At 37.3% G+C, this 26750-nt stretch overlaps 1 protein-coding gene across 8 annotated transcripts in view; it reads left to right on the top strand.

The window, feature by feature from the left end:
- LOC113117135 (latent-transforming growth factor beta-binding protein 1-like) overlaps window positions 1-26750 on the top strand; it is a 75072-nt gene that overhangs the window by 14306 nt on the left and 34016 nt on the right. For 7 of the 8 annotated variants that reach the window (XM_026285572.1, XM_026285570.1, XM_026285571.1 and 4 more), the window contains exons 4-8: window positions 12847-12998; window positions 17462-17629; window positions 22781-22984; window positions 23619-23878; window positions 25105-25207. In XM_026285572.1, coding sequence (XP_026141357.1) covers window positions 12847-12998; window positions 17462-17629; window positions 22781-22984; window positions 23619-23878; window positions 25105-25207 — 887 coding nt within the window. The remainder of the gene's footprint in view (window positions 1-12846; window positions 12999-17461; window positions 17630-22780; window positions 22985-23618; window positions 23879-25104; window positions 25208-26750) is intronic. The other variant, XM_026285566.1, reaches the window with a different exon arrangement.

Raw genomic sequence — 26750 nt, 5'->3', positions numbered from 1 at the left:
GCCACAAATATAGACGACTGGAAAGTTCACAATCATATCGGATGTGAAGCTTTCTTTATTCCTTTCTAACAGAGCGAATCGGACTGACTGCACATGCTGAGTCAAAATCTTGAGATGTGGGGGAAAGCCACAGAACTGCCCTCATGTTGGTTCCAGGAAAAGCTGTAAGACTGTGGCAGGGCAGGATATTGATGAATTCTACTTAAAATATTAATGAAAGCAGTTTATGTGCTGGGACTGATGTGCTTTTTCAGTCAGAACTTGGATGTATCTGCTTGGTAATTGCTACCAGACCTGTCCCCGAAAGCTTCTGTGGGTTTCCACAGGGTTTATTGTGTGTGGAGGAGGTAGGCCTCTCTCCAGAACTCCCCTTCCTCTCAGCTGCAGACAAACTTGCTCAGCATTTGAGAGGAATTTCCTGCATTTTAGATATTTGGATTATTTTGAATGTTATCAGTATATATGATCAATATTTAATTATATTATTAGTATAATAATTGGGTTCCAAAAGTCAAAAAGACCAGACTCTGAGTTTTACAAGGTAGGGCCGTCAAGATATCTGAATTTATATTCAATTTTCTGTTTGAGTTAATAGCTTGGAAAGACAAATGTTTTGGCAAGAAGTACACAAAGGCTTTATTGCAACCATCAGTCAAGCAGCCATTAGGTAACTGTGCATTATTCATTTCTTTTCTTTCAGTTTTATTTAATTATTTTTTACATTGAAGGTGCAATTGTGTACTAGAAATGAAATTTTTTGGGTGACATTTTTAAAGAATTATACCAGATATTTCATGGTTAACCTGATATTTGAGAACCGAATATGTTTTATAAAGGTCTTAAAATCTGAAATACTGATAAAAATAATATTTATAAACTGATAATCAGTCTATAATCATTCATCCATTGATAGACTATATCTATTCTCTATATGTATGAAACAATAAAGTACACACACCTTTATAGTGATTTCACCCATGTGTGTATTAAAAGATTCTAGAAACAACAGTCACCTGTCTGTCAGGCAGTGCTGGGATTTTATTTTATTTTACTTCATTATTTATTTATTTTTTTTGACTAAAGTACCAGGATTCTGCCACTCCATCTTGTCACAGTTTTGACAACAATTGAGTTACTGTTGCTATGCTTGTTCTCTTAAGCCCTATTCGGACGGGACTAGTTTTACAGGGGGTCGTTAGAGAAATTTGTGTTTCACAGACATACTTGGTAATTTTAATCCCGTCCAAATCTGCCACTTCTGTGTTTTTCTCACACAACCTCTGTAATAATTCCAGAGCAAATTACTTACTGTTTTTCAGCAAACTCAGTGCTCCTCTGAGAAAACGAAATGCCTAAATGCCCGTCTGAATGCAAATGTCTGTGATTGCCGGTGATATTTTTTTTTTCACAATGCATTTCCTTATGTGTTTTGGCCAACGTGAATTACCGTAGATTCTATTACCGCACGCATGGTTGACATATTTGACTCCCGGCAAAGAAATAAAAAAATAACAATAATAAAATCTAGAGCTACATCACATAAACAGTTAAGACTGGCTATTGTAATATCAGCATAAATCACTCACGTTCATTTTTTTGCACTCAATTACATTATGTTTTAATTACATACTGTATGTACCTTTTATTAAAATTAAACATGGGTTTACTACAAATAAAAAAAAAAATTTAAATAGTTAAACTAAAGTAATCAGACATTAACATGGTTTTGCTACAAGCTTTACCATGCTATTTGTAGTCAAACTGATTATACTAATGGTAATCAATCTGAATGACTATAGCCTGCGCAATGCACACATACAGAGCGTGTGATCTCTGAAACGCCCAGATGTACAAAACCGACCCTCCTACCTCTGTAATAAACACGGAGATGTTAGTCCCATCTAAATTGGTACATGAAAATCAAAGAGCGTCATAAGAATCAAAACTCAAAAAAAAAAACTAGAAACTCAAAACTAGTCCCGTTCGAATAGGGCTTTTGCCCGCTTTTTTAGAGTCTCAGGGTTGCCAGGGTAACATGTGGAAGGAGTAAGTTAAGTATTCATAAATTTTGCATGCAAAAACATATCACATTATGTTCTTTCACTGTTATTTTACACTTCAAATGGGATATTTGCAACTGTCAAAATGTGACAGTTATTAGGCCACATTTCCCTCCAAAACCGACTGAATGAGTGAAAGGTTTATTGAAGCGCAGGTTGAAGGATTTGTTGGTGTTGTGAGTCATCAGTGTGGGTTTAATGTAGTGAAGCTGTGGTTGGGTGTCATCACCGCAGAAACAGGTCAGGGAGATGGTTATTCAGACACTTGGGGAAGGTAAACAGTTTGGTTAATTGTGGACAAGCATCAAGGAATGAATAGATGTAAAATCATTTGACCAATTAGAATTAAGTATGAGCCATTAAACAAATATTTTTGAAGTCTCAATGAAATGAACTCTAACTCTAAGAATAATTTTCAGGCAGGTTTCATGTGCCATGGTTTTACAGGTGTGCAACAGTTGCACTGAAAAAATGTATCTCTGTGATGATCATTTTTAATGTATAGGTTTCAAAATCAAAAAGTTTTACAGAGGCCTTGTATTAATATTATAGTGAGAAAAACCTTTAGATTTATAGTTGAATGAGTTTGTGGGTTTGTGTCAAGAAAACCTGATCCATCCTCAGGAACACTGCTGGTCATGGAAAGGATTGAAAGCTTTAGGAGAGATTTTATACAGTGTTTTCTGTTGACGCTTTATTTTCCGAGGCTGGATCAATGGCGAGCATTGTGCTCAAGCTGTGTGGCACACTGTATTTACTCTAAACCTATTGTTTGACTAAAGTGATTTGAGGTGTTTAATGTTGAAAGTTATGATTAAGTCTTGTAGTGTTTGGGCTCTGAGGGTTTTTCTGTGTTGACTTATCCAGATCTCAAGTAAACTCATGAATCCTTTGTTGGCAGTTTAGGTGACTTTTAGGCGAGTTGAACACTGAGTGACTGGTCCGTTTAAATACTCATAAAACCATAAGTTGGAAATGACGTGGCTGGTTTAGTGTATTGTTCACATCAAGAAAATAATAGCGTTAAAATGAATGAAAGAACTTATGATTTATGCAAAAGCAGTAGGGAGCATGTACTTTATGTAAAATAATAATTAATTGATCATTTCTATTAATTTTCAATACTTCTTCATTTAGAACAATTAATCCTGAAAAAAATGCATCAACATGTATTTTATTGTTTGCATATTTTTCTAAATAACAAGGTAAATTAAATGCCCCAATAATTAGTACTAATTGATATTGTGGCTATACCTGTGTACAGGTGGTTTGTGTGTTAGTATTCTGGGGTAAACTAATCTGGAGAAGCAAGTAACCTAGGCTCAAAGACATGCCTCTATATACATTTCTGGGTTGGAAGTAAACAGTAAATCAGAGACTAACGAAACAATCCCCTTAATTCCTCTTTCACTTACTATCTTCTTCCCAGTGAGCACAGACTTGTCTTTTTTCTAGGTAAACTTTTATCTAACGTATACTACTTGTATATGCCCTGTATACTGAAAGAAAAAACATCCATAAAAAAACAGATTATATCCTGGCAGAACATTACCAGTACGTTTTGTTATTTTTCTAATTGTTAATTTCGTTCGATCCTTAAACACAGCACAATGCAATGTGTAATTCAAAATACAAGTAAAACACCTGTGAAACATCAGTACAGAAAATACCTTCATATTAACTCGGCGCGTTGGCCCAATTTTACGGACTTATAGCATATATTATCACCCTTTGAGGTGCACATACCGACTCCACCACAGCATGATGTAACCACTAGCCTCCAGCGACAGAAACCCACCCATAATAGAGCAGTACTGTTAACACACACCTGGCTCTGTAACTCCTGTCAGTCAAGAGGTCTGGAGTTCATTGGTGCTGCTTGGTGCTCATGTCTGGCAGGACTTTGAAGTGTCAGTCACATCCAGGTTAGGTGCCACCCTACTCTGTGGAGAAGTGAACTGTCCTGCAGACGGGTAATAAGAAACAAGGGAGAGGTTCCTGGGTTCTTTAAAATCATGATAGTGGCTGTTACTGTAGCTGAACTCAGTATTCTTAGCATTTTAGGGAAATTATAGAGATTTTCCACATTTTGCCAAAATGTAATTGAAACATGGACAATGAATCTTATTAATATATTGAGTGAAAATCATCAAATAATAATTTATTAATTTTTTGTATTATCATTTTATCATTATAAATAATACCTAAAAAGACATTTGCTGACATTTAATCATCCCCATCGAGGTTTCATAGGACTTTTTTCTTATTATGTATTTAGATATTTATTGCAGTGTAAGACGACTGAATTTAGCTTTCTTGAAATGTGTGCAAATATTCCAGTAACCATGTTGTATTTATGTACTGGTGATAATGTATGGCAAAAATACACATTACTTAAATTGTGATCCTGGTCCTCCATGCAAAGGGCAACGGGATAACCAGCATAAATACTCATGCTTGGTTGAAAGTGAAGCTTATATACTTTACTTTTAATGTTTTAAAATTTTTATTTATTAAACAATTATATTGTCTATTGTTTTCACGGCATGTGTCTCGGTTTGGAAGTGAACCGATTGAAAAGAAAATAGCCAAGTGAAGGTCATGCATGAATGATTTGGAGCGATCACTTGGAAATATAAAAAAATTACCCTCTCCAGGCCCCTTAAATGGGCTTCATATCGGAAACTTTCTGTCCTTTTCAAACACTTGTATATAACCAGATGTCCTTCTCTGTTCTCTGCTCACTTTACAATGGCATTCACTGCAATACAGCAGCAAGACTGTTACATATTGATTCATTTGTTTGTGGAAATTAGACAAAAACACAATCTGGCACAAAAAACGTGGAGTGTGCTTGATTTTGCATTAAATTCTGTGATCACAGAATGGCGAAATCCTGGAGGGATTGTTTAATGAAGTAATCAAAAAATGGTTATGACAGCTGTAGCGATTTTGAGGTAATCACAGCATTAGCATGTAGTCTAGGTGTTATACGTTAGTGATGAAATTGGGTCTGCTGGTGTTTAGGAAGCAAATATCCATCTGCAGACAATAGGTATTGAAGAGAGCAAAAGCATCCTGATGTGGGTCGCTGGGTTCATTAGAAGAGAGAGCTGTGTAGTGTCTCGCCGAGCACGAGGGAGGAACTGCAGCGGATTCCGCCAGATTCTGGGAATAACAAGAGGATAAGTGCGGAAAGAGAAGAATAGACAAAGTGGTCAAAAAAGTGGGAGAAGGAAATGGAAAACCGAGATGGACGAAGTACTGATATTATTAAAAGAGGAGGATGGGCAGAGTGGTACAGAAAGAAATGGAGAAGGGTCAGAGAAAAGAAAGAGGTAGAGAGAGAAATGGACATGTGAAAAATTAAGTTGTTTATGTGAAAATAAGCAACATCACTGGAGTTCAGACCTGTGTAGCTGTTTGGGTTTGATTGAGAAGGAGAGAGAGAGAGAGTAAAAAAATAACTCCCTGCATCTTTTTTTCGATTTAATTACAGCACGTCTGCCAGCGTACGAGGTCGCGCCAGCTATTTTGTTGAGACTGGAATTGGAGCTAATGTTTATAACTTCTCTCTCTCTCTCCCTCTCTCCCTCTCTGCTTCTCTGACATCCCCCTCTCACTCTCATCTTCTCTCTGATGGAGCTGTGGACTTCAGCAGCAGTAGATGGATGATCCATAAGTATTGATTTCCATGTTAAATGTTCATCCACAAGTTATATTTGAGAACAAAGCTTCATATGGCCTTGTCTCCATATACATCACATTCTCTAGCTATTCCAGTTTAGTGGACTGTAAAAGGAAAAGTTGCTCACTACTCAAAGAGCAAATTGGTTAAAATCGCTTCTTTTGCTCTTATGAAATTGGTTAGATAACACGCATATTAGGCAGCACAATTGTTTTCAACATTGATAATAAGAAGAAATGTTCTTGTGCACCAAATTAGCATATTACAATGATTTCTAAAGGATCATGGGACACTGAAGACTGGAGTAATGACTGCTGAAAATTCAGTTTCGCTATCACAGGAATGCATGAAAAAAAAATCAAATAGAAAACAGTTGTTCACAGTATTACTTCACAATAATACTGATTAACTGAAGTTTTGATAAAAAAATGCAATCATGTTGAGCATAAAAGAATTTCAGAGACATTAATCTTAACCAACCTGGTAATGTAGACTGTGTATGGTTTTTTTTTCTCCATGTGGTACCTTTAATTACCGTGCTCTTTCAGATCATTCAGGCAACCCACTTGCTGGTTGATTTTGAAAATGTCATTTTGCACATTCCAAGTTATTATATTGCTGGGACACTTAAGAAGTAGTAAGCAGAGCCGCATCACGTGTGTTCAACCGCTATGCTCCCAAAACCATAATTACAATTCATATTACCAGGATTTACTCTGAATCCCAGCCCAGTGTCGTAAAATTCAATATAAACAGCTCATTATACTTCTGCTCCCCTTGCGCAGAATAATCTTAGGGCAAATAAACATTAGTGAATTAAAAAAAAAAAATATGTGGCTTCATGGCCACAGGAGCAGCATTGAGTGCTGACTGGCTCTTTAGAGTTCATTCTGAATCCAGAAGCGAGCGGGTTCAGTTCCAGTCTCAGACAGGTTCCTCTTCATCAGAGACGGCACATGTAAACAGATGTCCCTGCTGATCTAACCTGTCTACCAGAAGAGTCACTTTGGGCAGAAATCAGCTGGGATCACAGTACCTAAATGGATCTGGCTTTGTGCTCTGTAAACTTCTTCTCTTACTGGCCTGCAGTGGTGATGTGTGGAGGCCATAAAAGATCCTGCTGTTCTTTTGTTGTGGTTTTTATTGAGATATTTGAATGCAGACCACACAGTTTGTTCAGTTAACTGCTCGTCTGCAAACCTCATTTCATATTATGATACTATTTAAGTAGCTTCATACTAACATATTAAACTAATTTCTCACAGACACTGTGTTCCTTGGTAAGTACATTTCTGAAAAATGTTAATATTGCTGATGCATCACTTTCATTTGCTGGGGCAAATTAGCTGCATTCTAGATGACAATATATGATCTTTTTCCTTTGATGGGTATTCAGAAATATTCAGTGTGCTCTGTATGATTCATGAAAAGATTGCATAAATCATAAATATTATGCATTTGGCCAATGACTATTTTTATAGTGCCCTTTACAGCATGAAATTGCATGAAAAAGGTCAGTTAGGGTCAAGAAAATAATACTTTTGTTCAGCAAAAACACATTAAACTGCTCAAAAGTTCAGCTTTGCCATTAGAGGAATAAATTACAAAAATTGTAATAATATTTGATTTCACAACATTACTGTGTTCAAATTTAGCTTTGGTAGCTTTTGGCATTATTTTGTGTACCACAGTATTAAAAAAGTCAGGTTTGAAACAATAGTATGAATAATAAAAAGCAGAGCCCTAAATTTTTGGGTTAACTGTCCCTTTAAGACTGCTTAGTCAACTAGACAGACTAGACTAACTGATTTTTTTTTACGTAGTGTTGAACCCCAATGAAAGCCACATGAAAGTGCACAGCTTTACGGTACAATGAGATATTTGTTCTAGAGTTGATGCTGAAAAGTATTTCAGTTCATCCATCTCCATCCCTTTCGGTGGTCCACAGGAAAACAATTATAACTTGAACAGAGCTTAGTTGTCTGTCCTAAACATACTGAAAAAATGGTCTAGGCCACAGAACACAACTGGGCACAAACCCAATGGTTTCCTTACAATGATTTACAGTACTGCACACGTGTATTCACAGATTTATGTCACCGTCTGCTGAACATTCAATAACAAGTGTAAGAGAATGCTAGATTTCACATGCATACATCAAATGTGCTGCGTACATTTTACACGTGTGTTATGTGGTGTTGAAAGCGTCCAGTCAGCCCTTCAGGGAGGGTTTTCGTCAGGGATAGTCTTGCTAACGCTGTTTGCGGTTGTGGCTGTTTGGGTTTTACGTCACAGCCCTAAGTGTCTTAAGAACTGATATTTTTTGTAAATGTTGTCCTCATTTATATTTGCCTGTGTGTGTAGCCTGTATTTCAATTAGGTCTGGTGTTTTAGGGAGGATCCGTGTGTATGGACAGTATTTGTGTTTGGGTTTAAATATATTTACAGACTGTGTGTGTCTGGGCGTGTGGTTAGCGTGTAGGCATTTAGAAAGAGTGTATGTGTGTGGTTTGTGTGGGTGGGTGTGCGTATGTGGTTTGGCTTGAGTGTGTGTATGTATTTAGAGAGGGTCTGTGTGGTTGGTGTAGTGTGTTGGTGTGTATATGTTTGAACTGTTACAGTGATCCACAGGTGCTGGGCCGGTCAGGTTTCTTGTGTTGTTTGGTTTCAAGCTGAAATGCAGCTTGGCAGTGAACCAGAGTCTGGATTCATGGAGCACCTCGGGTTTAGTGTGGTAGACCTGTCCAGACACCTGTCAGACGAGAAGCCAGGGAGCAATGCACGAGGAAGAGAGACAAAAAAAAGAGATACCTCCTCCCTGTCACTGTCGCCGCCAGCTCGTGCACCTGTTGGGGAAGAGCTATGAGATGCCCGCATAAGAACATGAGAGACAGTTATGGTGTAGTATAGTCATCTTGGAAGAGATTAGAAGCCAGCTGGCCTCCCTCACAAACACAGTCACAAAATTCAGTTTTCCTGTCTACATTTGCAGGAAACCAACAGCTCTTTCCACACCAGGTCTGGTAATGCAGCTTATTAGGAAGTTCATGAGTGCTGGCTTTTTATGCTCTTGGCTTTATTAGTAATAGTGCTTGCTTAGGCAACGGCCAAACAATCACCCAAACACCCAGCTTCACCGCGTTGGGCTGCATTCATTAGTAATTGCACACAAGTGTTCCTACTTAGATGGGCAGACACAGTTCTCATGCTAAATTCTCATGCATTTAATTTATTCATTCCTTCATTCTAATGTTTATGAATCTGGATTATTTTGAATGAAGAGCACGTACCTGCAGATGCAAATTAGCATAATACATGCCCAATTCATCTCCATATAAGGGATTTTCATACCAGCTCTCCTGTGCAGCAATTCATCACTCTCTGCAGATGCATCTCTTACCTGAGAGTATGTGTGTGTGTTATATGGGAAACTGGTTCTACATTTAAGGTAGAATAAATGGGGTAAATGTCAAACGTCACCTGACCAAAACCGGAAAACAGGTCTCGTGGCATTAGCTTGTCAGAGAATGTGTTAACAGCTGTATGATTTAATGCTGATATCTATGGACTTTGGTAGGAAAGTAATCAGCTAACCTAGCTAGTTGTTTATATTGAATGAATGAATGAATGAATGAACGAATGAACTAACAAATGAATGAATAAATGCATGAGACATTTATATAGCACTTGTGTATTACTGTACTCCCAAAGCACTTTACAGTCATATGAGGGGATCTCTCCTCAAACACCACCAGTGTGAATAAATGAATTGTACTGTGACGGCAGCCAGTGCCACAATGGCGCCAGTGCTCTCACCACACCCCAGCTACAGAGAGAGAGGAGAGAGTGATAGAGCCAACTGAGTGGATGGGGATTATTAGGAGGCCATGATTGACAAGGGCCAGTGGATGGAATTCTGCATGAATACTGGGGATGCACCCCTACTCTTTACAAGAAGTGCCATGGGATTTTTAGTGACCACAGAGAGTCAGGACCACAGTGCTTTTTACAGTATAGTGTCCCTGTCACTATGCTGGGCATTAGGACCCACACAGACCACAGGGTGAGCACTCCCTGCTGGCCTCACTAACACCTCTTCCAGCAGCAACCTAGTTTTCCCAGGAGGTCTCCTATCCGGTGCTGCCCAGGCTCAACCCTGCTTAGCTTCAGTGGACAATTGTTGTTGTTTTAATCAATTTCAATATCTAAATGTTAGTGAAAAGAATAAAATATTATTTTAGATATCAATCCACATATTAGGTTATGATCATCTTTGGTATCTCCTTTGAAGGCATCTAGAGTAAAACTGCTCCATATTTAACTAAGCACTTAGAAAACACTTGAATCAAAAGTGAGGAGATCTGTTTTACAGAATACGGAAGTCTGTTGTGCATAACCCCCACTGTCCGTGTATACATGTATGTAGATAGTGGGAAAATGGAGAAAAATGCATTTGGAAATGCTTGAAACACTGTATTCCACTAGTTCTCTCCACTGTCCAGGAAATGTGATGGTTTTTGTGTGTGTGTGTGTGTGAGAGTTTATAAGCTCTTACACAGCTCATTGCTTTTCACCTGTTCAGGAAAGACATGTTATACTCTCTTTTTATGTGCATGGTCTGCTCTTTGTAAACTGTAATGTTCTGTGTTTGTGGGGTATAACTGGCTTTACTTTTGAAAAGACCAATTTGAATTTTCATGCATGTTCAGGATGGTTTATGCTGGTCTAGCCATTGAACAAACATGGCCACTTTTCTCTACAGCAAAAACTGTAACAACCATACTATAAACCATACAGTATGTTTGGTAGTTTAGTTTTGTGTTTTTTGCTTATGCTTTTCCTGGACAAATTCATAGGCCTTGCTCAATGCTTGTGTTGTGTGTCTAAATGTGTTGGCATTCACCTCATAACTAGAATACAAAATAGTTGCTAAAACCTTTTTTATATCTGCATGCCTGTTTTTCAACCCCAGAGTTGTTGTTTCAACCCCAATTGGCTCACTGAGCCAATTGACTGGTCTTTAAATTGTTTGATCTGCTGGTACATATGCAAGGCACAGAACTTAAGTAAACTATTATATGTAAAGACTGTGAGAAAGGGTGAGAGACTATGCTCTTCAACACATTGCATGACAATTAAGAGCAGTACAAACAAACATTTCAAAATGGGACCTCTTTGGAAATATCAAATGAGAGATGAAAGACAGATGGAGCAACAAAGCTGAATAGTGTGAAAGACAAAATGAGAGATCAGTGGGGAAAAGCAACCTCTGTTTACACTCTCCCTGTAAATATTCTCATTTTGTTTGCTGGTTTTTGTGTATCGGCTCCTTCCGTTGCTTTACATTTGATCAGAAATCAGACGCTGTTTATACACTTTGTCCTCACATTCTCGCTTTGTTGTGGGATTGTTGTGGATAAAAAAGCATGTTGTTATGTCTAAAGCCTTGCTTGCATTGAAAGGCGGTGATCACTGCCTGCACTCCCATTGGTAGTTGTCACATCTAGTAACTGCTCATTTGCATAAAGTCGAACTTTGCAGTATTTGTCAGTATCGATGTTACATAATTGATATCTGGTCACTTTTTAATTGTAAGTCAATTTCAGTAAAACTGGACCTTTTATTCTGTCAACATGTCACCCTCATGTCATTCCAAACCTGTATAAATGTTGGTAACCAATAGAAGCAATAGTTTCTATTCCCATTGACTTACATCATATTTTTGTCTATACAATGGAAGCCCATGGGTACCAAAACTGAAAGAATAGTCAGAAACAGGTTTTGAACAGCATGGTGGTGAATGCATTTTAGGGTGGACTATCCCTAAGAGTATAGACACCATACACACAGTAGGTTTGTGATGTTATTCTAAGTTATCGACCCTGATTTAGTCCTGTGCGTCATCGTCTTAGAAAGCTTCCCAGCTGTAATTCTGAGCAACCACATCCCTGTTTTCTTCATCTTAATAGATGTATGAAAGACGATTACATTTCACATCCGTTTCCTCACAGCTGTGTGCTGTGTTTTGTCTGCTTATTAGAAAGATGTTTGATACTTTCACACAGACATAGCTGATAATTATCAGTACCCATAATCCCCTTACAGACTTCTTGTGGGGAATTTGGCTGTATTTGGTTTTTAAATTGTGTTCTTTACTCTGTTCCAAAAGCTAGTGAGCTGACTATCTAAAGAGCATTTAAAGGGACTTTCCAAAAGGTGTCGCTTAAAATGCACATAATGCTGTCTAATGGATGGCTAATTTTGGTCAAATTCTACAGCATCATTGTGTCCTTATTTAAGTATTATTTATACTATTATATTTATTAATATTTTAACTTGGCTTTTTCAATTTTCATTTTAGTTCATCATTTTTGTAAGTTTTCTTTTTTCTCTGTATAAATGTAATATTTAATTGTAGTGCCGTTTCTAGTTTTAGTACTTCAGCTTATATTTCAGTTAGCTGCCATGGGTAACAAATTGAAGTTCTTCATGTAATATTTTTATTTTATTTTATTTCAGTTTTATTTCATGTACCAAAATTGCTTTTAATAGTTTAAGTTAACACTGGTGGTGAAGGCAATCCCAGAATGCACTGCAACAAACTGAAGCAGCAGTATTTCACTCATTCATAACTGAGCTCACTTGGCCAGTAAACTCTATTTTGATATACTAAAAGAAAGAAAAATGATTTTGCAGAAAAAATGAATATGGTTATAACAGAAAGAGAGTTTCATGTGCTATGATTGATTTTTGTCTATGTGCTGGCATTCAGCTGTATGTGTGTGATCAACATTATGCCAAACAAATATGAATCATGTGAATACTGATGTGTTTTCTATGTTGCAAGTGGCTGGTTTCATTTACATGTGACTAGAAGCATGCCTGCATGTTCAGGGTACTATGGTTTTCCATATGGCCTTGAGCAGGTAATTTATCAAAATGAAAACCACATAAATTAAAATATGAATACATGAATAATATAAATATATGAATTTTCAATATGGACATAAATCCTTGTGACAGAAATAAATAATAACAATAAAATAAAAATAAGGTGTTGACATTTTTGTTCTTGTTTTTAATGTTTGTATCTTGCAGAGTACAAAACCCAGTAATGACAATGCACCAAAGCAAAACCCAGAAATTCATGGTTCAACAGAAAAACTACCACACTCACACACAGGTGAATGGATTCGGACCCACCCTGAACCGGGCCATACCTCTTCAAGTGGGACACAATCCAATAAATGGTAAGTACAATCTCTCTAGAGCTGGATCCCTTTGAATTCAATGCGTTTTCTTTCACAGTACATGAGCATGTCATTTAAACCACTAAAAAACACTGTAACATTTTTTTTGAAAAACTTTTGCACTATATTCTAAGTCATATGATAGATATGTGTGAGAAGAAATGTAAAAACGAATAATGTTTGGCATTGTTTAACCTGAATTATATTTACTGACATTGAAGACTGCAGCAGTGGCTACTGAAAATTCAGCTTTGCCATCACACGAGTAAATTATATATTCAAATAGAAAACGGTTAAACAGTCATTTCACATTATTACTGTTTGTACTGTATTTTTCATCAAATAAATGCATCCTTGGTGAATATTATAGATGACTATTTCTAAAAAAAATGTAAATCTTACTCACTCCAAGCTCTTGCACAATAGTGTATGTCTTGGCTTCCATTCTCTATAATTTTGACACATTGATGTAATCCCAAAGCATCTCCTCCTGTTGAAGAAATATGAGAAAGAGTGACATCAGCATCTCAAAATGTTATTTAATGTGTCAGTTTTTATTTTTCACCAAGTCTCACTGACTCTGCATGAAGCCCTGGGTGTTTGACGGAATGACAGATCACACACACAGTGAAACATTCCGTGTGCAGAGTGACAGCATGTCTGGCTCACTTAGAAACGTTTAGCTCCGTGTCTGAAACGCTGTGAAATGACAGTACGATTTTGTTATACAGCTGTAGTATGAAGTTTGAGATGATGATAAAACAGGGTTCCCACAGTCATCAGTATTTAAGATGAATATTAAAACTTCCAAGCCTAGAAGAGTTATTGAAACGAATGAAATATTGAAAAGTCATGGGAACTTCTATAGAAAGTACCCCACCCCCCCAAGAACACACACACAAGCTAATCATACTAAATTTGAGTACAATAGCTACAAAATTAATTTTAAACACCATTATCCATCACAAACCACCAAAATGTCATGGAAAAGTAAGGAAATTCATTGATCAAAAGGTGTGGGAATCCACAGTACAAATTAGTGGTTAGATGGTTCACAACCACAGGCATGTGCGTTTTAGACCCTACTTTCTCGCTTCCCCTCTCTGTACTGCTTGTGTGCTATCATCTCATTTATTGTAATTTTGTATTGCTGCAGGTCGGCCCTTAAGTTATGGCCCTATTGTTTTTTTTCCAAGTGGATCCTCTAGTTGAAATCATATAAAGACTTAAGCATTGCCTTGTGCGCTGCACTGTCTAAAGTGAGTTATTAGCCTCATTTTCTCTGGGTAATTTTAGATAAAAGCCTGGCCATGAGGGAAGGCAAGAACTGGAGAAAAGAGAGAGAAAGAGAGAGAGGAGGAAAATTAAATGACAGAGCATTACGATAAACGGTCATTGAGGGAAGTGCTCTTAGGAAGCAGGTGAGAGGATTAGATACAGTAGTTCTGCATGTCGATGAGGGGACAGTGGAGCGGCAGAACTAATGTGTAGCATGACATCTATTATCCCTTTTCCTGCCCTGCAGACTGGCAGTGTTACACAACTCTGCCGAATACAGCCCGAGCTCTGCTGTAATACTAATGCAAGTAGGAGCCCGTGGGGTATTGGGTAACTGTTTTTGCACGGTGTTGTGGTCTGACATGCCGTTTCTCGCTGCTTTGAAACTCGGCCAAACCGCACTCTGACTGGATGTCGGATCGTACAGAAGTGACCGGGTTCACTCAGAGGGAGACAGACCTTTACATATTACATTACGTTCGTCTGTAGGTCGTAAGAGACAGGCATCTGACTGACTTCCTGTTGACCTCATGTTACATTTGTAGTTTTTGATTGGATTGATGGATTGATGGAAAGAAGGGGGATTGGCTTAGATCTACAGTTTGAACAGAAACTTTTTGGGTTACTGGTGCAACAATGCAAACTTCAGATAAAATGACAGACAAATGCTGTATTCGTGTTTTGGTTCATCTAGATTTACTTTGGGGACTTCAAAAAAGTAATTCACAAATCAGACTACACAGATTGTGCTACATGTTTCTGATTCTCTAAAAAAGAAACCGCTCGTAGGAGAATGGCATTTTATCTCATTACATACAATTTCTGTTTAACTTGACTAAAACATAAATTTGGTTATGTCTTCCAAGGTAGCCTAACTAGCCTAATTTGTTAGCAATAGACATAAAGGGAGCGCAGGGTAAAAATATAAATTTGCCTGTTAATCATATTCTTGATTTGAATTATCAAAATCTTTTTTTATTATTACCACAGTATTTACAACTTCAGGTGAAGTTTGTGGACTAATTTAAAAGTTAAAAGATAAAAGGGTCTTTACTGCAAAATCATGACAAGACAACACACTTTTCTATTAATGTGTCTAATTCACAAACAAATGACTCTTTATTGAACTGAAAAATAAGCAACCAGTGTCATTTGATTCCTGAACAAATTACTCTCTTGATCCATTTCTTCTCTAATGAATCATTCAAAAAGACTAAATTAACATTTAAATCAGTTTGCCCTATCCTGATATACTGTAAATGATGAAATACAGACGCTGTATTAATATTAATGTATTTAAAGAAAAGAAAAAAAAAAAGGAGAAAACTTTGAGCAAGATTAGATTTGCCATCTCGTGCTTGAAAGGCAAGAATTATGCCTCTAAGCCACATTAGCTCATGTCCAGGTATGGGACTGAAATCCTAGCATCAAATCTGAGGTTAGGTTTTATAATCAGTTTTATATAAAAACTAAACAAGTCTGTGGTATTTCCTATGGTAATTTAGATTTTCCAACTAAAAGTGTATTTGTGGTTTATGGTAGTTATAGCAGACTGACTAGTTTCTCAATGTCTCAATGGCGTCTGGCACCCGGTGAGGTCTGTCCAACACGAGAGGCGGCCTGTCAACAGCCCTGTGTGTGTGTGTGCGCGTGTGTGCTTGAGATGCTCTGGTAAAGCCATTCATCTCTTGTTGTCTGTTACTGTACACTCTCAGTGTGTCTTCCTAAATTTACTTTCTGTTCTCACTTCATAACAGCTGTTTGATCTTTGAGAAAAAGTTACGTTAGATTCTAGTTTATGTAATAGTAGTCTTATAAGCATAATACAGATGTTGGTGACTTTTGGTGAAAAAAAATTGTAAAAGCCACAATCACACTAATGCAAGTTCCTCATACAAAGTTATGATGTAACACACAAACTGTATGGATGGTCTGCACAAACCGTATGGACTACTTTTATAAAACCTTTATCGTATAAACCTTTTTTTTAGGTCCCACAGAAGAAAGTCATTGGCAAGTCATGATGTCTAATTGTTCTTTTTTTATTTTTTATTCATAGTATTTTTTTGTGAAATAACCCTTTAACGAGATTTGTTTTAATGGATCGATGGAGGATGAATGACAGTGTAAGGGTCATGAATAGAGACAAAGAAACAACAGAAAACGAAAGCAGACAGAAAAACAGGCAGGTAATCGAGCAGAAAACAGGCCAGGACTATCTCCAGATGTCTGACTGGAAAATATTTAGTGAGACGGTGATGCCAAGAGTATATCAGACTGCAATTTAAATAACATGCTCACTAATACAATGAATTAATTAATTAGACGCGGAGAGGAGAATTTGGGTAGATTCTGTTCCACATGGTTTTGCAGGTGGAGATGACATCATTTCAATTAAAGGAATCAGGACAGACTATTTTAGGAAAATAGTTTTCCTTGCATTTTTCAGATGAAGGTGTGAAAGTCTATTTGTGCTGTTAAGAGATGAAGCTGCTTAAGAGAGACAAAGAGGTTGGAACTGAACTTCAACTAACAACAATTTTATAATCAATTCATCAGATTTTTTATTTTTTTTTTGCATCTAGCCAAAACTGATTAACATAAAAAACTATACACTTTTCCTAGTTAATATTATAAATATGTCTGATTATTAGTCATAGCTTTTGCTAGAAATGAGAATTAGTTGGGAAAACCCGACATTCCCTCTTTTCATCGCTGTATAAGGCTTGGAGATGTGGTCACTTTGTCCGAATCCTGCGAGAAGAACTGGGTCTGGTCCCAGAGTTGTTTGCTAGTCTCTCTCTCTCGCTCTCTCTTTTTCTCTCTCGCTTTTGCTTCTATTTTTTCTTCAGTCACCTCCTCATGTTCCAGAGACTGAGATATTGGACCAAGGACAGAGAAAAGGAGGGAATGGACGAAAAAGGAATCAGTCACAGGGGAACACGTAAAGGAGACTAAGAAAAGACAAGACAGCAGAAATACTTTTTTCTTTTCTCCAGCCTCTCTCCCTCTCGCTCCCTCTCTCGTTTCACTTTCTTAAAGCTGAACTCCTGAGCTGTTCTGCCAGACACTGCCTACAAAAGTGAGAGAGAGTCGTTCTGAGTTGTTTATGAAAGCCATGCCGTCCAGACTGATGGATTTTTCTCTCTTCTCTCTGTTGATGTCTCTGCTTTGCTGGGCGGCAGTAGGGAACCACACAGGCCGGATCAAGGTGGTCTTCACCCCGACTATCTGCAAGATGACCTGCACCAACGGCCGCTGTCAGAACAGCTGTCAGCAGGGCAACACCACCACTATCATCAGTGAGAATGGGCATGCTACGGACACACTCACAGCCCCCAACTTCAGAGTCGGTGAGTGGCATCGCCGCCTCTTCTCAATATATTGTGGGAAAAATGGGAATTTTCATTCATCTAGGTCTTGTAGAACATATTATTTCTTTGTTGGCAACCGGACTTTGTTGAGGGTATGTGTGTATGCTTGCGTTTTTCTGTATACTGAACGGAGAACAGCTGGCCGTGGGCCTGTTACATCATGTCCAGCCTTAGACAGGTCTATAATTATGGCTGATGTTTGGATGTGTTTCTAGTCGCAGTTCAGAGGGGAGGTTTCATTTGCCTGGCAGATATTGTGGAAAAGTTAAAGATGCTTTAGACTGTGTCTGAAAAACCTACATAATTGGACCTCAGTTCTTCTAGGTTCCTTTCCAGCAGTGATAATTCACAAAGAGGGCTCAGAATGGATCGAGAGCATGTGGTTATGACACAGCAGAACGTCTTCTGGCCTCCGGCTCAGCCAGTTCATGTTCATTTACTGCCCGGCTCGGGGTTCTTCACGCCCTTCTTAGTTGCGTAATCTGCTGGTTCCCAATCAGGGCATTTGGAAAGAATTTGAATTGGCTATGGTAGAGTCTTTGTTACTTTTTTGTTAACTTTTCATTAATATTTGCCCAAATTATGATGTATTTTCGTATTTTCTCATGGACAATGTTTTTTACTTATATCATATTTGAATTCCAATATAGAATATGCAAGTTACAGCTGTTAAACATTCCATTTATATTTTATGTATAAGTAAATTAGACATTTCTCTCAGGGAAAGTGTGATGGCCCCAGAACTGTCAAAACTTATGAAAGACAAACTCGGGTGTCTTATTATAGACCATAGAAGCTACTTGGTGAGCCTTTTATTTACCAACTATATTTTTATATTAGTTTGGATATTAATGCTAAATAATATGAATTAGTATGAGCACATTTCTAGTCAATGGGGTTTGGGGAGTACAAGACAAAAAAAACTAAAAAAACATCCTTTCTAAGTAAAATCAAAAAGTACATTCACTTCTTGCTCCACTACTGTATTGGGGGATTGCAAGTAGTTACTTTGTGACTTGCATTAGGGTCAAGAATGAAGCAATAAACACAATTTATACACATAGTTGTTACATAAGAGTTACTTTTGAATCCAATTACTTTGTGGACACAAGGGTAGCATTCATATAGGGGTTTGTTTTCACCAGTGGGTTTTGTAATCAGCACCCGGCAGGTTGAGCGGCTGAAATTGTATTCCATATAAGAGGGTCAGGAAAGCTCAGAGGAGTAAGTGTTCGGACAGATACTTTCAGTATAAGCAGAGTTTGTGCTTGGTGCTAAGATTCTCTCTCTCTCTCCCCGGCAAGCTGTTTGTCTGAATGAGGTGATCGTCTGGAGTGGGTGAGTGTGTGCGGCCTTATAAGGAACACAGAGCGTTCTGTCAGCTCTGATCCAGACGTAGCTGGGAGGAGAGATCCCAGGCCGAGCTCCAGCACTGTGGAGAATGGAGACACACACACATTAGAGCTGGATCAATACCAAGATTTTGGCTTAGGTACTCTGGACCAACCTCTCATACCTCAGTGTTGATGCTAAATCAATACCTTAAACAACAAATAAATGTTAAATTAAACTAGGACTGTCAGTAGATTCAGTAATTTGTCTTATCTCAGAGCAAATGTGCAATAATTAAATATAGCTTTCCCTATACATTACCCTTCAGAAGTTTGGGGAAGGTAAGACTTTTGATGCCATATGATCCTTCAGAAATCCCTCTAATACTCTGATTTGGTGCTCAAGAAACATTTTGTATTAATAATAGATTTTTTTAAATCTGAATAGACAGTTCAAAATAACAGCATTTATATGAAATAGATGTTTGTTTAATAGAATAGATAGTCTTTATTGCTGGTTTTCACATGAATGTTTGAAAAAAAAATTATACTTATTGAGCTTTCTGAAAATACGTTTTGTAAATATAGATTTTTCAATGTCAAATTTGTTAAATGCATTAAAAAACATTGAAACTATCACATTATTGCATGAGCATTTATATTTCATATAATACTACATGAACCTACATTCATGCACTACATGGACATACTGTGCAGTACTGTATAGCATATATTGACAAATCAAGTATCCAAACTGACAGTGTCATGGTCATTTTTTTGAGCAGAACTCCACGAACACATAGAGACTGTCGTACAGACCTGTGAAGTATTGATCAACTCTAAGTTTTGACTGCCACATTGGTCAATAGACCTCATCTCATAGAACTACAAATGCATTATCACAACTGATCGACGTGTAGCTGTATGCTCCTTTATGATTGCACTGGAGAGAGGAATGTATCAGTGCACTTATGAAAATCATTAGTGATGTCCAGACTGCTCTAACTGGAGCTGATTGTTCATCCTGAGTGACTGTGTATGTGTAAATGTCTCACCCAAATGCGTTGTTGGACACAGTTGTGTTAGGTGTTTTGACAGTCATCCCCATGGAGCTGCCACTGAACCTGTCTGTACTAGCAGAGGCGTCAGGGTTTACAGGAAAATGTTACTCCGTCTGTTCATGGGCCGTGGGTGGCTGCTCTTTTTGGTATTCCAGGTGGGCTATTGACATCGCAATTACAAAAAGCTCTGATGACTTGCTTTTCTGTTCTCACTTATGTGAAACTCATTTTCCAGTTTTGAAATGCATTTAATGTCTGTGTGTGTCCCTGAACATTCTGTGAGAGTTCTGGTCTGAGTGGAATAGAAAGATGAAGTGATATTTTCATCAATATTTACATATCATTAGAAAATCTAATCTAATAATTTTTTATTTGTTGTATAGAAAAATAGAATTAGTGTGGATGTGGGACTTTAAGACTGATGTGTGTTTGTGTGTGTGTGTGTGTGTGTGTGTGTGTGTGTGGTGTGTGTGTGTGTGTGTTGTTTTAATTTGTGATTCAGAGTAGTGTTGTCTTAACAACTGAACATCATACACATTTAAAAGTATATTAAAAGTATATAAATTAATACTTTTATTCAGCAAGGGTGCATTAAATTGATCAGAATTGACAGTATAAAGAATTGTTATTGTTATACAATGTAAATGTCAAATAAATGCTGTTTTACTGAACGTATTGTCAAGGTTTCAATACACAGCACAACTGAGTAAGTCATTGATAATAAGAAGAAATGTTTCTTGAACATCAAATCAGCATAATAGAACTGTTTCTGAAGGGTCATGTGACAATGAAGAGTAGAGAAATGACTGCTGAAGATCAGGAATACATTCCATTTTAAAATATATGAAAATAGACAACAGGTGTTTAAAATCATAAAAATATTTCAGAGTAATTATACATGTTTTTATCATCAGATAAATGCAGATCTGAAACTTTTGGAATTATTCATGGAATAAAATACTTCTGTATGGAAAGACAAAACCTGTAAAAAATGCTTCTGATGAAAGCCAACTATATATTAACTATATTATTTAATATTAGCATTCTAAGCCTGTGGTATATTATGCCACCTGGCTAAAATCATGATATGATATCATACATAAGTGAAGTTAGTTGGCATATTTGTTTTTGGGTTGGTTGATGTAGAATATAAACAAAAAAATGAATTGTGAACATCTGGAAAATGTGATAAAAAAAAATACAATAAAATACAAAGTTCATTTTAGAGTTGTGTGGCACACGTGTGCAACATTAAAAAAAGGAAATATTTTATGTATTCAAATTGCATTTTGTTGTTGTTGGTTTTCTCTTTGGGGTTTTGACTTCTTTCATTTGCACCTAGCTGGGTTTTTAAAATGTTTATTCCACCAGAGATATTCTGCTAGTCTCTAGTCGAATCTGTCCTGCAAGGCCTCTCATTAGAGCTGCTCCTGGCTGTCAGCTCATCTGAAAGTCATTGTATATGTGTGAGGACCTCTGTAGTAGTCATCTTGCTATAGATAAAGCCAGCTCTGACAATAAAAATGGTCTAAGCACCAGATCAGTAGTGTTTATATCTCATAAAAATATAAATACCTCTTTTATATAATAAACCATGTTATAGTCATTAATGTGTGAAAGAGTGAAAGTTTATGATTGTGTGGTCTGTCATTCTTCTTCTGCTTGTTGTCTTGCCATTTCTGCCGCATTAAATTGGTTTACTATCATACAGCTCTATTTCCTTCTGTCCGGGAGATAGTGGTGCTGTGTAGTATACTAGTTAGGCAGGATGTGTATAAATGTGTGTGTATGTGTGCGTGATTCAATGTTGATACATGAGTGTGTCAAGTTATTGCCTGTGGTTCACTGTTGGCACTGTGGAATAGTCCTAGATTTCCCACTAGAGCAGAAATAATGAAAGTGTGTGTGCGCATGTTGTGTATAAATCATGCTTTGTCAGAGTGAATGTAAATATTAATATAAATACACCAATGTATTGGAGAAAATATATGTATTTGTTTGTGTGTGAGTGTGGGATTGTTTAGCTATACCTTGGGGACGAAATTGTCCCTGGAAGACTGTTAAATATGACAAAACCTCTTTTTGGGGACATTTGGGGTTACCCTCATTTGGAAAAATGAATGAAATAATGCTTCATGAATAAAAAACGTTTGTGAAAATGTATATAAAAATAAGACTGTTATAAGTCAAATGTTCGAAATAATGTCCGATTCCACAACACGTATATATTGCCGTAAAAAATCTCAATCCCCAAAACATTTATTTACCTCAGCTGTGGGATAATTAAATACATTCATCATGTTGCTAGTATTATTACTGAGCTGAACGTGATCTAAAAGCTCAAGTGAGATTTTAAGCTGTGTGAAAAATGGCTAAATGCGAGCGAGGCAGAGAGAAAGTCGAAGATGTTTCACGGAAGAATGGTCCGTCACCATAATGGCATGTTTCAGTGGAAATGTGTCACGTAGAACTCTCATTACACGCCACCGCAAAAGTTCCTAAACTGCTTTTGTGTAAAGCATTTAAACCCCTACACACACGCACACAACAGCCCACAAGCAAACACTTGCTCAAACATGGGACGAAACTAAAGTTTGATGATAATTTTGTTGGTTCATCTGTGTATATGTTTGTCAATCTCTTAAATGTGATGGGTCTCTGAAAGGGAAGCTGTCACTAAACTAAACATTGCTCTGATTAACCATGCTTTGCTCTGTTTGTGTATGTGTGTGTTTTAGTTGTTTGCCATTTGCCCTGCATGAATGGAGGAAAATGCAGCGCTCGGGACAAGTGCCAGTGCCCACCAAACTTTACTGGAAAATTCTGCCAAATGGTGAATCCCAACGGTCACCAGGGTCAACATACTGTTGTAAACGGACAGAAGACACATGTACACTCAACGCACACGTTACCCCTCACCTACGGCACTGGGCAAAACCAGGGTAACACTTTTATTTCTGTGTTTTTACCTGCAGAAAATCTGTCTGACACTTGTTATTCAGAAATACATGGCTTTGCTGTTATTAAAGAAATAATCAGAGCTCAGAATTCCCAAAAAATCAATTGTCAATTGTCCTTTGTTTTCTTAAATAATAATAATAATATAAGTCTAGGTTACAGTGAGACACTTATAATGGAAGTCAATGGGGCTGAGCCATAAACATTTAAATACTCAGTATAGCTACAATATCTAAACAAAATGTGTTAGCATGAGTTTAATGTGAGGAATTTCTTAATTACCTGAAAAAAAAAGATTTCTCTAAAAAAGAGCAAAAATTAAGGGAACAATGATCCATGTACAAGTGATTGGGGTCAATCCCTGGTGGAAGTAAATGCCGTAAAATGTGATAATTTTATAAAAGCTATTGCATTTATTATTCTATCAAAAACTTGAGATTTCTACAGTCATTTTAGAGTTTTAGGGTTTATGGCGTTGTGTTATATTGACAATGAAGTTGTAAAACTGGATATTATTTTACAAGGAATCAGTTATCATTACACCACAAATTCTGTTGACTAAGCTCAACTTTGTATTGAAACCACATGAATCCCCTTTAAAGTGTAACTTTTCTGCAGGTTTGGTGAATGTCCATGTGAAACATCCTCCAGAAGCCTCTGTCCAGATCCATCAGGTGTCTCCGGTGGACAATAACGGGCAGGTCAAAAACACACAGTCCAGCCGCACCTTCACCTACCACAGCAGCAGCCAGAGCATCCAACACGGACAGACTCACAGCGGCGTCATTTACCCCAACCAGCAAACATACCCCCAATACCAGCCGGTGACTTCCAAGAACCAGCTGGGACGCTGCTTCCAGGAGACTGCTGGAATGCAGGTCAGAGATACAAATAGTGTTTGCTTGTGAACTCATGTATAAAGCTTTGGTTGCACTTTATTTTACAGTACGTGTACTAAAATGTACTTATAGTGTACTTACAGTGTATTTATCCAAGAAAGTTCTGGTAATACAAGGTAAATACATGGGGTAGGGTTAGGTTTAGGGGTAAGTTCAGGGTTAGTACCTAGTTATTACATAGTTATTGTAATTACTATAATAAGTACATAGTATGTACATGAGTAACAGGACTGTAAAATAAAGGGCTACCAAAGCTTTTATGTGAGCAAATGCAATATTTACACTATATTTCGATATTTCACCCCAAAAATGAACTTTCTGTCATCATTTGCTCACCTACATGTCATTCCAAATCTCTAAGGCTCTTTGTTATTCTTTCTTCAAAAGGAGATATTTTGAAAGATGTCTCTGTGTTTTTTTCCATACAATGAAAGCCAATGGGTTCTCATTTAACTTTATTGAATGGACAAAAACACTCGACAAAAAAAAGGTCTTCTCTACCTTTTCTTTTCTATTCTTCTGTATCTCTGTCTGTGTCACCATTGCTTTGAGCTGTGAATCATTCATCCACTATTACTCTCAGTCTCTCACTTTTAATGTCTTTTAAACGAACTCATTTTCAGCTATCATCAGATGATCAAGAAGTAGAGTGAAAGACAAAATGAATAGTGAGATTGCACTCCCACCAGAACATTGTGGTGCTCAAGGGAACATCTGTCTCTTAAGAAGAGCACTGCAGATGAAATACAAAAGAATGATTCTCAAAAGAGTACCTGTCTCCAGATTAAATGAACATCCAGTTGTCTTCTACACCTATAGTTGCTAGTCTGTCAAGTTATTATTTTAAAGTTGACCTCAGTCTTGTATGTTTACTCTAATCGTAAAGTGATGTGACCCTTTTTGAAACCATTTGGACTTAATTTGCAACTTTTTCTTTTCGTGTCAGCAGAGAGGAGGGTGTTATCAAGTCGTTTGAGTTGTGTATCATTGCTGTCTCCTACATTGTTGTTCACTTCCTGCCTGGTTTAGGAGATTAGATTGAGTCAGGGGAGGGATATCCGAGTGTTGATCAGAAAGAACAGGGATCAAGAGCTGTGTGTGAGCAGAATTATGTATGAGTGTGTGGAAAATGGTCTAGATGAGTATCTCTGTTTTTCTGTCTTGTTCTTGAAATCTTTTGTTAACTTACTGGATTTGATTTGTAGTGTGGGAAAGCTCTGCCTGGCCTGTCTAAACAAGATGCCTGTTGTGGGACGGTGGGCACATCATGGGGATTCCACAAATGCCAAAAATGCCCCAAGAAAACATGTAAGTTACTGCCTCGCTCACAGAAACAAAAACTTTGGTCTTGCACAATTATCTGCCACATTTTTACAAAGAAAAACAACCATTAAGACAATCATCTACCTAGCTTTCACAAACATAAACCCTCATCTCACACACATAAATTGTCTCAAGATATTCTTCTTGTTTCCTGCTCCTAGCACACAACTGACCCTTCACAGAATCTGACATTTTTGTCCGACCACCAAAACAGGGGTGTAGATTAGGGATGCACGATAATATCGGCACAATATCGGTATCGGCCGATAAAAGCTTAAAATGACCATTATCGGTATCGGCCGATATGAATATTTCTGCCGATGAGCCAAACCGATATTCTCCAAGTGAAATAATTGACCTGTTTTTCAGATGTGAATGTCTGTCTACATTTGTAAAATAATAAATTTATGGTAGAATCAGTACAGAAGAGATACATGGATTTCTCTTCAGTAAAATTAAAGTTTAAATATATCAGTATATATTTGTATATATATCGATATCGGTATCGGCATCGGCCAAAATTATTTTGAAAATATCGGCATATCGAATATCGGCCAAAATCCAATATCGTGCATCCCTAGTGTAGATTAATGCAAATGAACTTGAAAAATGTGTGTTTTGACATATTTCCATGGTTGAAACAACATACCCATTGATGTGCATTCATGTTTATTTTCATGCTATAACTAGTAAAGAGGAAAAAATTATTAGTTAGCATGCCACTTGAACTGAGGCACTACAGCAATCTGTCACTCACATTAAAGAGACACAAAATGGTATTTATTGTTTAAATTTCTTAAAAAATGTGAAGGCTTAGGCCTTTTTTTCCTCATACCTAAAATAACTGCTCTGTCTTGTCTAACGAATGAAGTGGGACTTTATGAATGGTTAATTGAGCATACAAGTTAAAATATACTTTATTGACCCCGACTGAGGATGGACATGTTCTGCATGTGTGCACTATTTGTTTTGGATCAAGTGCTCAAATAACTTGCTTAAGTTGCTAATGTGCACAAAAATCGCAATGTGCGCAGACATCCTTGAACCAAAGTGGAATGTGGACAATAGAAGTATACTTTCCACTTTTACACAGACAAACATCCTTCTCTTTTCATGACCAAAAATACATATCTCACTTACACATGAAAACATCTTTCTCGCATAGCCAAACATCTGACACATTTTCACAAACAAAAATACCCATTTCTACCTCACACACAAAAACAACAGTCTCTTCATCATGTAGAAAATCATCTACCTCGTTTTCATTAGAAAAAACACCTTTCTCACCCTCATACCCTCTCTTTCTTTCAAACATCTGTTTTACCTTACCACACACGAACATCTGTCTGTCCCTCACACACGAACTCAAGCATATGTCTTAAATTTTCACTTTTAGTCTGTTAATTGTAAAACCAGAATGACTGAAACTAACTATTGTATGATCAGAGTGAAACACACGTTAAACATTAGCATGTCTGGGCCTCTTTTGAGATGAAACACTTTCAGAATGATTGTGCACAGTATT

This window comes from Carassius auratus, chromosome 17, assembly GCF_003368295.1.
Source record: "Carassius auratus strain Wakin chromosome 17, ASM336829v1, whole genome shotgun sequence".
NCBI lineage: Eukaryota > Metazoa > Chordata > Actinopteri > Cypriniformes > Cyprinidae > Carassius > Carassius auratus.
This window is presented reverse-complemented; position numbering and strand designations above follow the sequence as displayed.